General features: G+C 39.7%; 1 protein-coding gene across 1 annotated transcript in view; it reads left to right on the top strand.

The window, feature by feature from the left end:
- The window catches only part of SQOR (sulfide quinone oxidoreductase), a 38,518-nt gene extending 22,613 nt beyond the window's left edge, over positions 1-15,905 (top strand). The window contains exons 6-9 of the mRNA XM_007935218.2: positions 8,138-8,321; positions 13,558-13,625; positions 14,117-14,295; positions 15,848-15,905. Coding sequence (XP_007933409.1) covers positions 8,138-8,321; positions 13,558-13,625; positions 14,117-14,295; positions 15,848-15,905 — 489 coding nt within the window. The remainder of the gene's footprint in view (positions 1-8,137; positions 8,322-13,557; positions 13,626-14,116; positions 14,296-15,847) is intronic.
- Positions 15,906-16,407: the final 502 nt, after the last annotated feature.

The following is a 16,407-nucleotide window of genomic DNA, read 5'->3' as shown; positions in this document are numbered from 1 at the left end:
GCAGCATGTCTGGCCTTGCAGTAATAGGCCTTGGGTTACTGCTGGTAATCCTGTCTTCCTCTTGTGGGATTAGAGGAGGTCAGAACATGTGGCCTCCTTGCTGTTTTTGCATTGTAGAAATGCAAACATAGCCTTAATCATCTGGTAGAGAGGGTTATTGGCCATTCATCCATCATCCTACAGACACACTGTAGTAGTTTCAATGTACAAAAACTATGTAGCTTAAAATAAGAAAAATTTCTTTCATAATTCTGGAGGCAAGTTGTCTGAATTCAGGATGTCGACAGAACCATGCTCTCTCTGCAGAGAAGGGGCAGATCCTTGTCTCTCCCAGCTTCTGGTAGTCCCAGGTGTTCCTTAGCTTGTGGCTAACTGTAGTCTCTGCCTTCATCTTCACATGGCTGTGTTCTCTGTCTTGGTTTCTCTTTTCCTCTTCTAGTAGATCAGTCATATTCAGTTAAGGCCTACTCTACTTCATACTAACCTCATGTTAACATCACTAATTACATCTGCAAAGACCTTGTTTTCAAATATGGTCACATTCACAGGTACCAGAGATTAGGAGTTGGATTTATTTTTGTTCAAGCCCTAACCTCCAGTATCTGTGAATGTGATTTGGACACAGATTACATCTGGGCACAATGATTTGGACACAAATCAATGCAAAACACACACATTCACTACTTTAAGGTTACTTAAGCTTATAATATGTAGTCTGGGAATTAGAATAAATATAAGTCAACTTCTTAATTCTCCCTTCCTTCAGTGATTGCTGAGCCTGGATGAAGGTATAGACTATCTTAATGTGGAAACTAAACCAAACCAAATTCACTGCCATAGAGTCGAATCTGGATCATAGCGACTCCTCCTTGGGTTTCCAAGGTGGTATTACTATGGAAGTAGATTGTCCAATCTTCCTTCTGAGGAGTGGATGGTGGATTTGAACTGCCAGGCTTTTGGTTAGCAGTCAAATGCCTTAGCCACTATGCCACCAGAGCTCCTCCTATTATGGAAACTAGCAGCTTTCAACTACCACAGTTGGTTGTTGTTGTTAGGTGCCGTTGAGTTGTCTCCAGCTCACAGCGACCCTATGCACAGCAGAACGAAACATTGCCTGGTCCTGTGCCAGCCTCATGATGCTTGCTATACCAGAGCCCATCGTTATAGCCACTGTGTCTACCCATCTTATTGAGGGCCTTCCCCTTCTTCGTTGACTCTCTACTTTACCAAACATGATATCCCTCTTCAGGGAATGGTTTCTTCTGACAACACGACCAAAATAGGTGAGACAAAGTCTGGCCACTCTCGCTTCCAAGGAGCATTCTGGTTGCAATTCCTCTAGGACAGATTTGCTAGTCCTTTTAGCAGACCATGGTACTCTTAGCATTCTTCTTCAACACCGCAACTGAAAAGCATCAACTCTTCTTTGGTCTTCCTTATTCATTGTCCAGCTCTCAAATGCATAAGAGATGATTGAAAATACCCAATACAACTAAGGAAGAGCTGCCTTCTCAAAGTAGAGTAGACCTGGCTTGGTTTAGCCATGCCTTAGTCTTCAAGGAGACATCTTTGCTTTTCATCACTTGAAAGAGGTCCTTTGCAGCAGATTTGTCCAATGCAATATGTCATCTGATGTCTTGATGGCTGCTTCCATTGGTGTTGATTGTGGAACCAAGTACTATGAAATCCTTGACAACTTCAGTCTTTTCTCCATTTATCATGAAGCTGTTGATTGGATCAGTTGTGAGGATTTTTGTTTTCTTTATATTGAGTGTAATCCATACTGCAGACTGTAGTCTTTAATCTTCATCAGTAAGTTCTTCAAGTCATCCTTACTTTCAACAAGGAAAACTGTGTCTTCTGCATATCTCAGGTTGTGAATGAATCTTCCTTGGATCCTGATGCAATGTTCTTCTTCATGTAATCCAGCTTCTCGGATTATTTGCTCAGCACGCAGGTTGAATAAGTATGGTGAAAGGATACAACCTTGATGCACTCCCTTCTTGATTTTGAGCCATGCAGTATCCCTTGTTCTGTTGAAATGACAGCCTCATGATCTATGTACTGGTTCCTCATGAATATAATCAAGTGTTCTGGAATTCCTATTCTCAACGTTACCCATAATTTGTTATGATCCACACAATTGAATGCCTTTGCATAGTCAGTAAAACATAAGTAAACATCTTTCTGGTATTCTTTGCTTCAGCTAAGATCCATCTGATATCAGCAATGATATCCCTCGTTCTACGTCCTCTTCTGAATCCAGCTTGCATTTCTGGAACCTCTCTGTCAATATACTGCTGCAACTCTTTTTGAATTATCTTCAATAAAATTTTACTTGCATATGATATTAATGATATTGTTTGATAATTTCTGCATTCTATGGGATCACCTTTCTTTGGAATGGCTACAAATATGGATCTCTTCCAGTTAGTTGGCCAGGTAGCTGTCTTCCAAATCTCTTGGCATAACTGAGTGAGTGCCTCCAGCAGGGTATCCATTTGTTGAAACATCTTAATGGCTATTCTGTCAATTCCTGGAGCCTTGTTCTTCGTGGTGAAGAACAAGTCTTCCTTCAGTGGAGCTTCAACTTCTTCCTTTAATACCATTGGTTCTTGATCATATGCCACCTCCTGAAATAGATGAACATTGACTAATTCTTTTTGGTACAGTGACTCTGTGTATTCCTTCCATCTTTTTTTTCTTCCATCTTCTTTTGATGCTTCCTGCATCATTCAATATTTTGCCCATAGACTCTTTCAATATTGCAACAACTCAAGGCTTACATTTTTTCCTCATTTCTTTCAGCTTGAGAAATGCTGAGCATGTTCTTCCCTTTTGGTTCTCTAACTCCAGGTCTTTGCACATTTCATTATAGTAATTGGCTTTGTTTGCTCGAGCTGCTCTTTGAAATCTTCTGTATAGCTCTTTTATCTTGTCATTTCTTCCATTTGCTTTAGCTCCTCTCTGCTCATGGGCAAGTTTCAGAGTCTTTTCTGACATCCATTTTGGTATTTTCTTCTTTTCTTGTCTTTTTAATGACCTCTTGCTTTCTTCATGGATAATGTTTACAGGTTGGTATTGCCTTAAGATGCCAAGTTTTTTTTTTTTTCTCACTCTAATAAATGTTATGTGAACACTTGAATCAATTTATCCCAAACCATGACATTGAAATCACTACATGTTGTTAGCTGCTTTCAAGTTGGCTCCAACTCATAGTGACCCTGTGTACAACAGAACAAAATACTGATTGGTCATACACCACCCTCACAATCCTTGCTACACCTGAGCCCATCATTGCAGCCACTGTGTCAATCCATCTCATTGAGGGTCTTCCCCTTTTTTGCTGACCCTCCACTTTACCACACATGATGTCATTCTCCAGGGAATAGTCCCTTCTGACAATGTGACCAAATTAGGTGAGACCAACTCTAGCCTTTCTTGCTTCCAAGGAGCATTCCAACTGTAGTTCTTCCAGGACAGATTTGTTAGTTCTTCTGGCAGTCTATGGTACTTTCACTATTCTTCACCAATATGACAACTTAAAAGCATCAACCCTTCTTCACTCTTCCTTAATCTTTGTCAAGCTTTCACATGCATATGAGGCTTTTGAAAATACCATGGCTTGGGTTAGAAACATATTAGTCTTCAAAGAGACATCTTTGCTCTTTAGCACCTTAAAGAGGTCTTTCACGGCAGATTTTCCCAGTGCAATGCAATGTCTAATTTCTTGACTGCTGTTTCCAGTGGTGTTGAATGTGGATCAATGTAATATGAAATCTTTGACAACTTCAGTCTTCTCTCCATTTATTGTCATGCTGCTTATTGGTCCAGTTGTGAGAATTTTTGTTATCTTTATGTTGCATTATAATCCATACACTTATCTGATACAGTGCTGGAAGATAAGCCTCACAGGCTGGAAGGCACCCAAAGTACAACTAGGGAAGAGCTGCCTTCTCAAAGTAGAGTAGACCTTAATGATGTGGATGAAGTAAAGCTTTCGGGACCTCCATTTGCTGATGGGGCTTGACTCAAAAATGGAAAGAAACAACTGCATGTATCCATTAATAATCAGAATGTGGAATGTAAGAAACATAAATGTTGGAAAATTGGAAGTTGCCAAAAATGAAATGGAATACATAAAGATCAATATTCTAGGCATTGGTGAGCTAAAATGGACTGGTTTTGGCCATTTTGAATCTGACAATCGTGTGATCTACTATGCTGGGAATGACAAATTTAAGAGGAATGGTGTCCCAGTCATCATTACAAAGATCCTTCCTGAAGAACAATGCTGTCAGTGATAGGATAATATCTATAAGCCTACAGGGTAGACCAGTTAATACTACTATTATTCAAATTCATGCACCAATCACTACAGCCAAAAATGAGGAAATTGAAGATTTTTACCAACTTTTGCAGTCTGAAATTGACCAAATGAGGAACCTGTACATAGACCAGGAGGCTGTCATTCAAACAGATCAAGGGAATACTACATGGTTTAAAATCAGGAATGGTGTGCATCAGGGTTGTATCCTTTAACCATATCTATTCAATCTGTATGCTGAGCAAATAATCCAAGAAGATGGACTATGTGAAGAAGAATGCAGCACCAAGATTGGAGGAAAACTCATTTACAACCTGTGATATGCAGATGACACAACTTTGCTTGCTGAAAGTGAAGATGATTTGAATCACTTACTGATGATTGAAGATTACAAGTCCATAATTTGTTATGATCCATACAATCAAATTGTTTTGCATAGTCAATAAAACACAAATAAACATCTTTCTGGTAGTCTTTGCTTTAAGCCAAGATCCATCTGACATCAAAAATGATATCCCTATTTCACATCCTCTTCTGAACCTAGCTTGCATTTCTGGAAGTTCTTTGTCAATATACTGCTGCATCTGTTTTTGAATTATCTTCAGCAAAATTTTACTTCTGTGTGATATTAATGATATTGTTAGATAATTTCCACATTCTGTTGGATCACCTTTCTTTGTAATGGGTACAAATATGGATCTCTTCCAGTCTGTTGGCCAGGTAGCTATCTTTCAAATTACTTGGCATAGACAAATGAGTGCCTCCAGAGTGGCATCCTTTTGTTGAAACATCTCTATGACTATTTCATCAATTCCTGGAGCCTTGTTTTTTGCCAATTCCTTCAGTGCCACTTTGACTTCTTCCTTCAGTACCATTGGTTCTTGATCATATGCCACCTCCTGAAATAGATGAACACTGACCAACACTTTTTGGTACCGTGACTCTGTGCATTCCTTTCATCTTCTTTTGATTTTTCTTATATCAGTCAATATTTTGTCCATCAAATCTTTCAATACTGTAACTCGAGGTTTGAAATTTTCTTCAGTTCTTTCAGCTTGAAAAATACTGAGCATGTTCTTCCCTTTTGGTTTACTAACTCCAGGTCTTTGCACATTTCATTATGGTGATTGATTTTGTCTTCCCGAGTTACTCTTTGAAATCTTCTGTTCAGTTCTTTTATCTTTATCTTGTCATTTCTTCCATTTGCTTTATCTACTCTCCATTCAAGAGTAAGTTTCAGAGTCTGTTCTAACTTCCATTTTGATCTTCCTTTCCTGTTTTAATGACTTTTTGCTTTTTTCATAGATGGTGTTCTTGATGTCATCCCACAATTCATCTGGTTTTCCGGCATTTGGTGTTTAATGAGTCAAATCTATTCTTCAGATGGTCTCTAAATTCAAGTAGGATATAATCAAGATCATATTTTAATTTTCTTCAGCTTCAACTTGAACATACAAGCAACTGATGGTCTGTTCCACAGTCAGCTCCTGGTCTTGTTTTGGCTGAAATTATTGAGCTTCTCCATTGCCTCTTTCTACAGATGTAGTTGATCTTATTCCTGAATATTACATCTGGTAAGGTCCACGTTTATAGCCATCATTTATGTTGTTGAGAAAAGGTATTTGCAATGAAGAGGTTGTTGGTCTTGCAAAATTCTATCATGCTGTCTCTGGCATCATTTCTATCACCAAGGCCATATTTTCCAACTACTAGTGATTCTTCTTTTTTTCCAACTTTTGCATTCTAGTCACCAATGATAATCAATACATCTCGATTGCATGCTTGGTCAATTTCAGACTGTAAAAGTTGGTAAAAATCTTCAATTTCCTCATCTTTGACTTTGGTGGTTGGTGCATAAATTTGAATAATAGTAGTATTAACTGGTCTTCCTTGTAGGCATATGGATATTGTCCCATCACTGACATCATTGTCAGGAAGGATCTTTTGTTTTGTTTTGATTTTTCAAGTTTTATCGTGATGTGGGTGAAAATTTACAGAGCAAATTCATCTTCCAAATAGCAGTTCACATACACTTTGTCTCATGATATTGATTGTAATCTCCCACAATGCAACAGCTCTGCTCCCACTTCCTCCCCATGGCCACTTCTTCCCTGTGTCCTTCCATCCCATGCACTCCTGTCCCCTAAGCTGTCTCCCTGTGCATACATAGCCCTTCTGTTCTCCCATTCAGGAAGGATCTTGAAACATTCTTTGTGATGATGACTGCAACACTATTCCTCTTTAATTTGTCATTCTTGGCAGAGTAGATCATATGATTGTCTGATTCAAAATGACCAAAACCAGTCCATTTTAGTTCACTAATGCCTAGGATATTGATTTTTATGAATTTCATTTCATTTTTGACAACTTCCAATTTTCCTACATTCATACTTCTTATATTCCACATTCTCATTATTAATGGTTGTTTGCAGTTGTTTCTTCCCATCTTGTGTTTTGCCCCATCAGGAAATGGAGGTGCCAAAAGTTTTACTACATACATGTCATTAAGGTTGACTCTACTTTGAGGAGGCAGCTTTTCTCTAGTTGTATTTTGAGTGCCTTCTGACACGAGAGACTCATCTTCTGGAGCTATATCAGACATTGTTTCAGGGCTATTCATAAAGTTTTCCAGTAATATATCAGGCAGTATTTCACTGCTATTCATATGGTTTTCTCTGGCCAGTTCTTTCAAAATTGGATGGCCCCTTCCTTCTTCTGAGTCTGACTTAGTGTGAAGCTCTACTGAAACTTGTCCACCATGGTTCACCCTGCTGGTATTTGAGATATTGGTGGCATAGCCTCCAGCCTCATGGCAACACACAAGTTACCACAGTATGACAGATTGACAGACTAGTGGTCTGTCCCAAAGTAGACAACCAGCAATTTGAGATTGCTAGACAGAGTTCTTTAAAACTAAATTCTTAACCACACAGATACAGTGAAACCCATGTGAAATTGTTCACTACAGATTAGTAAGTAAGCACAAGTAAGCCTGTGCTGACCTTGCCTATTGGGTAATCTGCCTCTGCTTAACCTCTGAAAAAGAACTACAAAAAGTAGAAGACTATTACATAAGGAAACAAATATTTTAAATGAGCTGTCAAAATCAATGAAGATGGGTCAATGCAAATTGCCAAAGGTAACCTTGATATAGGGTTTTTTTTTTTTTTTTTGGAAAAAAAAAATAAAAAAATCCAGCATTGTACCCTGCACTTCTAGGAAGACCCAGAACAAATCAGATCTCTCTTCCTTCTGCAAAGTGTTAGTCAATTTTCTCAATACCTGTTATTTTGTTTTAAATTGGTATTTTGGCTGTTTCTTTTATGTGTCTTATGAGTTGGCCTATATTTAGAAATGGTGTTTATTTACCAGCTCTTAACATGGTACTTACATGTTTTAGGAACTCTGGTGACCTTTATTCAGAATGAAACTGAAGTATCAGACTTCACAAGTCAATAGCTGAGGATCAGAAAGAGAGCAACTGCAATATACCACACCTTAAGTTTAGTAATAGCAGAAATATCAATGGATTCTTTCAGAATGTTAGTGTGGTTCACCAGTATCTTGTTGGATCCCTCTTGCCTACTGCTGAAGGGACCACTATGCTACACACAAGAGAATGAGTACTTATTTTACCATCAAACTCCCTGGCAGTACTTAAGATCTTGGCAAGGGTGTGGATCAGTATTAGCACTAATAGTGTATAGTGTAGCCATAATACATACTACAGGGTAAGAAAAGTGGAGGAGAACTCGTGGGGCTGAAGAAATAAGGAAAATCTACAAATTTCGATGTTCTCCTTTTGTGTAGTATGAAATGCTTCATGTCACGCCACCGATGGGCCCACCAGATGTCATCAAGACGAGTCCTGTGGCCGATGCTGCTGGCTGGGTAGATGTAGATAAAGAAACTCTGCAGCACAAGAGATACCCTAATGTGTTTGGGATTGGGGACTGCACCAACCTTCCCACATCAAAGACTGCTGCTGCAGTAGGTAAGATAAAGAGCTACTTTTCTCTCCTTCTCGAAATGATGTCACCCTAAGGCACCATTGTAACAAAAACAAAAGTTCGGCACTAATTGCATTCCGTTAATAGAAGAAAATTTCCTGCTCTAAAAATAACTTTGACCTCCCTGATGCAGAAGTGAAGTCTTGATGATCCTAGTGTTGTGTGAAGAAGAAAGTATTGTTTCAGTGCTGTACACCGAGTAGCATGGTCTTATCTGCATTTTCTAGGTCAGAGGGGTTATTTTCAAGGGAAGGGGCATTAGAGGAAAGACAACTTTTCCAGCTATCTGAATTCTGCTACTTCTCATATTGTCATGCTCACATCCCTTGCATTTTTCATCCTCCATGCCAGGCAGGGGGACTTTTTCTTCTGCCTGAACCGCCATAAAGCTAAGGAAGCATTTGTTTTCCCAGAAAACACATGCAAGTCAATGAAAGCTTGTGGACCAGAAAATTGTTCTGTTAAGACAAATACAGTGAGTGGAGCATGTCCTGACTGGTACACGATAAAGGCCTCAGCCTGAAAAACTAAATTCTTAACCTTAATGTTCTGCACTAGCAGTGATGGAGAGAATTGGCTTTTAGATTGTGTCCTCTACAGACAGGAGCTGTCTCCTCTGGACGCTATAAAACATGGACCTCCCTGCTGATAAGTATGGTAGCGTTTTGTGTGAACTACACACCTGTGGAGTATATTATGTTATTTTCCCTACTATTTCAATCTCAGACTTTCTAGGGAACCCACTGAATGTCTTTTTCATTATTAATAGTAATTTCCCCCAATAGAAGATCTCAAACATAATAAAAATTTGAGAGGAAGTGCAATGAATATCCATATCATTGTTGTTAGTTGCCATTGAGTCAATTCTGACTCATTGCAACCCACGTGTACAGAGTAGAACTACTCCATAGAATTTTCAGGGCTATGAACTTTTAGAAGCAGATCATCAGGCCTTACTTCCAAAGTGCCTTTGGGTGTGCTTGAACTGCCAACCTTTTGGTTAGTGGTATAGTGCTTAACCATCTGTGCCACCCAGGGATTCCTAGAACTCATATACTAAGGGTTTAGGTATTAACCAATTATTAGTATTTTGTAACATTTGTGTCTTCACTTTATTTATTTTTTTTGCTGAGTCTTTTGAAAGTAAGTTTAGACATCATGATGTTTTACTCTTAAAAATGACACAAAACCATTATCATTCAAAAGAAATTGAACATTGTATAATAAAACCATCTCATGCATAATTCAGTTTGAATTTCTCTAGTTTTCCTATAAATGCTTTTTGTATCCCTTTCCCTTTAAATCTAGGAGCCAATCAAGGGTCACATTCTGTACTGATTGTCACATTTCTTTGGTCTCTTAATCTGGAACAACCTTCATGACTTTTTTTTTTTTTTTACTTTCATGACATTGATACTTCTGGAGGGTCCAGGCCAGTTACCTTGCAGAATATCCCACAATTTGGAGTTGTCTAGTTGTTTTCTCAGGGAGCCCTGGCAATGCAATTGTTAAGTGCTTGGCTGCTAACCCAAAGGCTGGTGGTTTGAACCTACTCAGTAGCTTCTTGGGAGAAAAGACCTGGCAGTCTGTCCTATAAAGATTTACAGCCTAGGAAACCCTATATGACAGTTCCACTCTGTCATATTGGGTTGTTATGAGTCAAAATTGACTTCATAATACCTAACAACAACAACAGTTGTTTGCTCAGGTCAGAGTCAGGTTATTTATTTTTGGCAAGGGTCTCCCTATGTAATGCCAGCACCCCCCACTGCATCACCTTAGGACCTACTGAATCAGTTTGTTACATTATTGGTGAAGCTAGATTTCATCACTGGGTCAAAGTGGGGAGCAGTCCACTGGTTATCTCTATCATAAAAATGCCTTTTCTTTTTATAAATTATAAGCTGTGTGTGGGGTGGTACTTGGAACACTTTACATTTCAACCAATGTAAACCTGCTAAATGTATGTGCTAAAAATACCTGTGATGTATGTGAGGCCCAGGTTACCCAGCCTTTGTTGTTATTAAGTGCCCTCAAGTTGCTTCTAACACATAGTGACCCAGTGTACAGCAGAGTGAATCACTGCCCAGCCCTGCTCCATCCTCACAATCGTTGCTGTCTTTGAGTCCATTGTTGCAGCCACTGTGTCAATCCATCTTGCTGAGGTTCTTCCTCTTTTTCATCAATCCTCTACTTTACCAAGAATTATGTCCTTTAGCCTACTTAAAGCAAAACAAAATAAAAAAAAAAACCCCACATTTAATTCAATGCTTTGAATAGATAGTATTAGATACAGTTAGACCAAACGCTATATGGGAAAAGTCTTCCTCCCAGCCATGCCTTCCATCTGCTTCATATTGGCATTATTCACCATTTTAATTTCTTCTTTTAACATTCCAGAATTTCTTTATCCAAATGCCAGCAAACAAACAGAAAATTTCTATTTTCTCCATTTTTACACAGAATGTAGCAGATTATACACATTGTTCTCTGTGCTTCATTTTCCACTTAATATATCTCAGGACATAGTGTTCACATGGTTTTTTACATCTGTTTTTACAATCTGTATTCTATTCTCTAGTTCTCAAATTTATTTAACAAGTGCACTTTTAATTTGTACTTGGGTTATTTCCAACCCATTGTTATTTCAAACAGTAGTGCAATGAATGCTCTTCTTTATATGCTCTTCTCTTTTATGTCTACATAACAAGTCCTAGCTCTCCCTGAGTGATCTGCAAAACCAAAACCAAACTCACTGCCGTCGAGTTGGATCTGACTGATAGAGACCCCTTCTTGGATTTCTGAGGCAGTATCACTACATAAGTAGATTGTCCAACCTTCCTTCCAAGGAGTGGCTGGTGAGTTTGAACTGCCAGCCTTCTGGTTAGCGGTCAAAATGCCTTAGGCACTACGCTGCCAGAGCTACTCCTATTTCTCACTCTCTCCTCACTGTTCAGTCTTCTGAGCATCCATAGGAAATGTTTACACTTGTTCCTTGAATCTGCCCTTGGGTTTACCTGGCACCTAGCCAGTTATCTTCCTTCACTCCAGACCACTATGCTATTGTGAGTGCGACCCTGTCTTGCCATGTTGGCTTTCTTGGAGTGCGTGCTTCTTCCTCTGCCTGTCTTTGCCCCATAGTTCTCCCTTAATTGACCACAGCACAGTCATGACTTCTGAAGAATTGGTATATTTGAATTAGGATGTTGGAGAAAAATATTGAACATACATTGGTGTACCAGAAGAACAAACAAATCTATCTTGGAAGTAGTAAAGCCAGATGCTCTTTAGAAGCAAGGATGGTGAGACTTCACCTCCCATACTTTGGATTTGTCAGCAGGGACCAGTCCCTGGAGAAGAGCTTCATGCTTGGAAAAGTAGTGGGTCAATGAAAAAGAAGATCTTCAATGAAATGAATCGAGAGAGTGGCTGCAACAATGGGCTCAAGCATTGCAATGATTGTGAGGATGAGGCAGGACCAGGCAGTGGTTTGTTCTATTTTCCATTGCGTTGCTGTGATTCAGAATCAACTCCATGGCACCTAACAACAACAACCAACAACAGTCAAAACCAAGATGTGATATTTAACAAAAGTTAACTGAAGGCTTGGGCATAACAGAAAAAAAAACCCCGTCCAGTTGTCATTGGTTGGCTCCAACTCATGGTGACCCCATGTGCTGTGTCAGAGTAGAACTGTGCTCTATCGGGTTTTCGATGACTGATTTTTCCAAAGCAGATCACCAGGCCTTTCTTCTGAGGGGCCTCTGGGTGGACTTGAACCCCCATTCTTTAGGTTGACAGTCAAACGTTTAATCATTTGTACCAAGGAGACTCAAGGCATAACAGAACAGGATTGTAATGCCAGGAAAAACAACTCATGCACATTTCCACACATACACCTTACATCTGGAAGTTGAGTTTTATTGTTCTTAAGGTCTGCCCTCTTCAGGTTGCTCTCTGCTTTGACACTCGAATGTAGGGGCCTCCTCAGGTCTCCCCAGTATAGATCCCAAGGCCTGTAAGTTCCCAGAGAGGCAGAAAGTTTGCTGCATCATATGGTATTTCTATTTCCAACTTCTTAAGGATGTGCCATACCGCTTTCCACATGGTTGAACCATTTTACAGTCCCACCAACTGCTTGTATCTTTAACAGAACAGTTTTAATTAGTCAAAATTGTACACAGACTAGGTTGGATGATATTAAAGAATTTTGTTGGTAATTTTGAGTGTGATTATGTGTTTTGTGTTAAAAAAATTCATTATCAGAGAGACACACAGGAATATTTATGGGTGAAATGGTATGATGTCTACTCTAACATAGTCCAGAAAACAAAAGGGATATGTATGGTGGGAAGCATAAGACAGGGTTGAATGACAAAGTTCATTATAATAAGTTTTCAATTTTTTTTATTGTAAAAAAGACAGTCTCCCTCACTCTTGCCGTTTAATTATACACACACACACGTATGTATTGTGTATATAAATAAATAAATAGAGAAACATTTCTTTATATAGTTATAAGGAGCAATGGTGGTACAGTGATTAAAAGCTCTAGGCTGCTAAATGAAAAGTTGGCAGTTCAAACTCACCAGTTGCTCCATGGGAGAAAGATGAAACAGTCTGGTTACATAAAAATTTATAGCCTTGGAAGCCTTATGCATCAATTCAACTCGGTCCTACAGGGTTGCTATGGGTTGGAGTTGACTCAGTGGCATTGGGTTTATGTATTTACATTTATTTGGTTCAGCCTCAGCCAGGGCAGTCTATTACAGACCAAAGCTCAGTATTTTACTTGATTAGATATACTGGGGCTACCAATATAGGCTGTTTGTGAAGAGGGACATAGGGACATCCTGGATAGGCAGGGAGACCAGTCACAGAGACCACTGAGTGACCTCAGAAGGAAGGGGAGTGGGGTTAGGGTAGGCCCACTCTTATTTAATGTTCTCATTTGAAACTGTCAGCTCTCCTGTTGGAGAAAGCTGGTTCTTCAGTTTCAAATTCACAGGGAAGTTTTATGTGAGCTGTTTGAAACTGATTTGGTGAAGAACCTGCTCTGGGAATCAAAACTTCAAGTAGTAAGAAGAGTCATGCTCTAGTTACAGTCCAGAGGAATGATGAATGGAACCTTAACTTGTTCACATTCAAATTATTTGCAAATTAGTTTCCATGGAAAACTTAGATGCTTGGATATTTCTAACTTTTCCATTTCTCTTATAGCTGCTCAGTCAGGAATTCTTGATAGAACAATTTCTCTGATTATGAAGAATCAAACACCAATGAAGAAGGTATGCATGCCTTCTAAGGATCATTTTCTCAATTATCATCTTCAATTCTGCATGAAAATAGCATTTGCCTGTGATTTTGCCACTTGCTTGCTTAGTTTCCCTAATTTGGACCTTCAGCTTTTGCCTTTGCCACTATTTTTTGTTATATAATTTATCTATTTCACTACAAAAAAAAAAAAATTAGAATATACAAAAAAAAATTGTGGAACCATTCAGAGTGAGAAATAGATTTTAGCATATCTGTATAACAGTATGGGAGCTCTGGTAGCATAGTGCCTAAGGCACTTGACTGCTAACCAGGAGGCTGGCGGTTCAAATCCACCAGCTACTCCTCAGAAGGAAGATTGGGCAATCTACTTCTGTAGTGATACTGCCATGGAAACCCAAGAAGGGGTCACTATGAGTCAGGTCTGACTTGATCGCACATAACAACAACATATAATAGTATGAAATAAGCACTCTTCCTAACTCAGGCTTATTTTTAATTTTAGTATGATGGCTACACATCATGCCCACTGGTGACTGGCTACAGCCGTGTGATTCTTGCAGAGTTTGACTACAATGGTCAGCCACTGGAAACATTCCCCTTTGACCAGAGCAAAGAGCGCCTTTCCATGTACCTCATGAAGGCCGACTTGATGCCTTTCCTCTATTGGAATATAATGCTCAGGTAAGTGCATCCCCTGGTATAGCCTTCTAGCCCCAAGGCTATGCCTTCTAGCATATTGCTTCAACTTGTGCAGTGTGATCATGCCAAGGAGGCCTTCTAGCCTCAGGAGGAAGCTCTACCTAAAGCAAGACTGGCTAATGGGACCCACCTTGCTGTGCATTTTCTCATGGGTTAGTGATTCCAGGTTGTGAAGGATTCCGAAGGCTCAGTCAGGCTCAGTGGGAAAGAGGGCTGGCCTGAGTGAGGAAAGGGAATTGTAGCATGCCAACCAGCAGACTCTTTTCCTCATTATCAACAGTGACCCAAGTCTACTGCCAGTCATGCTCTGGCCCTCATTCTCCTGGATAGATGCTGAAAGTAATGATAGTTAGTAAATGTTGTTGTTATGTGCCATCGAGTTGGACCTGACTCATAGTGACTCCTCCTTGGGTTTCCGAGGCAATATCACTACAGAAGTAGATTGCCCAACCTTCCTTCTAAGGAGTGGCTGGTGGGTTTGAACTGCCAGCCTTCTGGTTAGCAGTCAAGTGCCTTAGGCACTATACTACCAGAGCTCCTAGTTAATAAATAACATCTTATACATCTTATTAATTAATACATAAACAATGTTTAATTAATAAATAATAATTATTACATACATATAATCACTTTTCACATGTCAATATTTACTTATCTGTTACTTTATTTGTTATTTGTTATTATACTGCAGGTAACATAAACATAGTGATTAAGACCATAAGCTTTGGAATTGGGTAGACCTGTGTTTTTGTCTTGCCTCTGCCATTTACTCTTAGGGCTAGTTGCTTAAATTCTCTGTGGTTCTGTTTTTTATCTGCAAAATGAAAGTAACCTCACCTACCTCATGGGATTATTGTGAGGATTAAATGAGTTAGCCTAAAAAAAGACAAGGACATCATGGGCATTCAATAAAGAATAATAAACATTTTAAATTAATTCTTCCTCCTCATTGCAAAAAAATGATGATCTTACTTCACTTTGCCAAACCCCTATGAGGCAGACAGGTCAGGACACCTGTCCCAGTGGTTCTTAACCAGGGGTGATTTTGCCCCCCAGGGGACATTTGGCAAAGTCTAGAGACATTTTTTGGTTGTCACAACTGGGGGTGGGGTTACTGCTGCATCTGGTGAATAGAAGCCAGGGATACCACTAAACATCTGCAGGGCATAGGACAGCCCCTCAGACAAAGATATATTAAGCCCAAAATATCAAAAGCACCAAGGTTGAGAAACCCTAACCTACATTCATTGAGCAAATGAAAGCTGAGAGGATAGCAGTTTGCATGTAGTGCAGGCTCATCACAAGTTTGCAGGACTGAGTCAGCATCCGGGCTCACTCAGCAAGTCAGTGCCAAAACAGCTGGCAGTGGCCATCCCTCCTCATCACGGGATCCCTCTGTCTCACTAGACAAATATTGATTTATGTGCTGATAAGCATGTTCTGTGAACAGCCTGGCTTCTCTTTCAACATCCTGCTGGCTGAAGTTACCCCATCTGCTTTGCTGCAAATATCTTTTCTGTGTCATTTCTTCTAGGGGCTACTGGGGAGGACCAGCCTTTCTGCGGAAATTGTTCCATCTCGGTATGAGTTAAGAGTGGTTTAATATTTGCCCCCCTTGGATGGCATCTGGATCAAAATCACACTCACCGATTGACTAAGACTGGCACAAGGACTCAGCACCTAACCCCGTAAGGAGTTCATTCTGGACAATGATGACCAAATGCTTCTGTTATCTGTGTCTCTAAACAGCTGCCACATGGGCTGCCTAGGACGGGCTTGATTCTTTGGAAGCATTCAAATGAAGGGCAGGCTTCTATTTTGTAAATGAAAACTTGTTGATTGATAGTCTATGAAAAAATATTATCTTGAGGAGTAGGCATTAAAAGTTATAACACTTGGGAGGATAAGAGGGGCATAGTGGAGTAACATGTCTATTGTTGGGATGCAATGTACAGCTGGCATAATTTCATGCAGCCAAACTGGAGTCACAGTAAAACAAGAGTCATTCCAGGGCCAATATTGTTTCCAGCACAGTGTATAGTGGCCATGAGCAAGTGCTGTTGCTCCTGCTGCAGGGAGCACAGATGACTGAGA

This window comes from Orycteropus afer, unplaced genomic scaffold, assembly GCF_000298275.1.
Source record: "Orycteropus afer afer isolate SDZICR_OR568_19922 unplaced genomic scaffold, OryAfe1.0 scaffold00026, whole genome shotgun sequence".
In the NCBI taxonomy this organism is placed as follows: domain Eukaryota; kingdom Metazoa; phylum Chordata; class Mammalia; order Tubulidentata; family Orycteropodidae; genus Orycteropus; species Orycteropus afer.
Note: the sequence above shows the minus strand (reverse complement) of the source record. Positions and strands in the feature narration are given on the sequence as shown.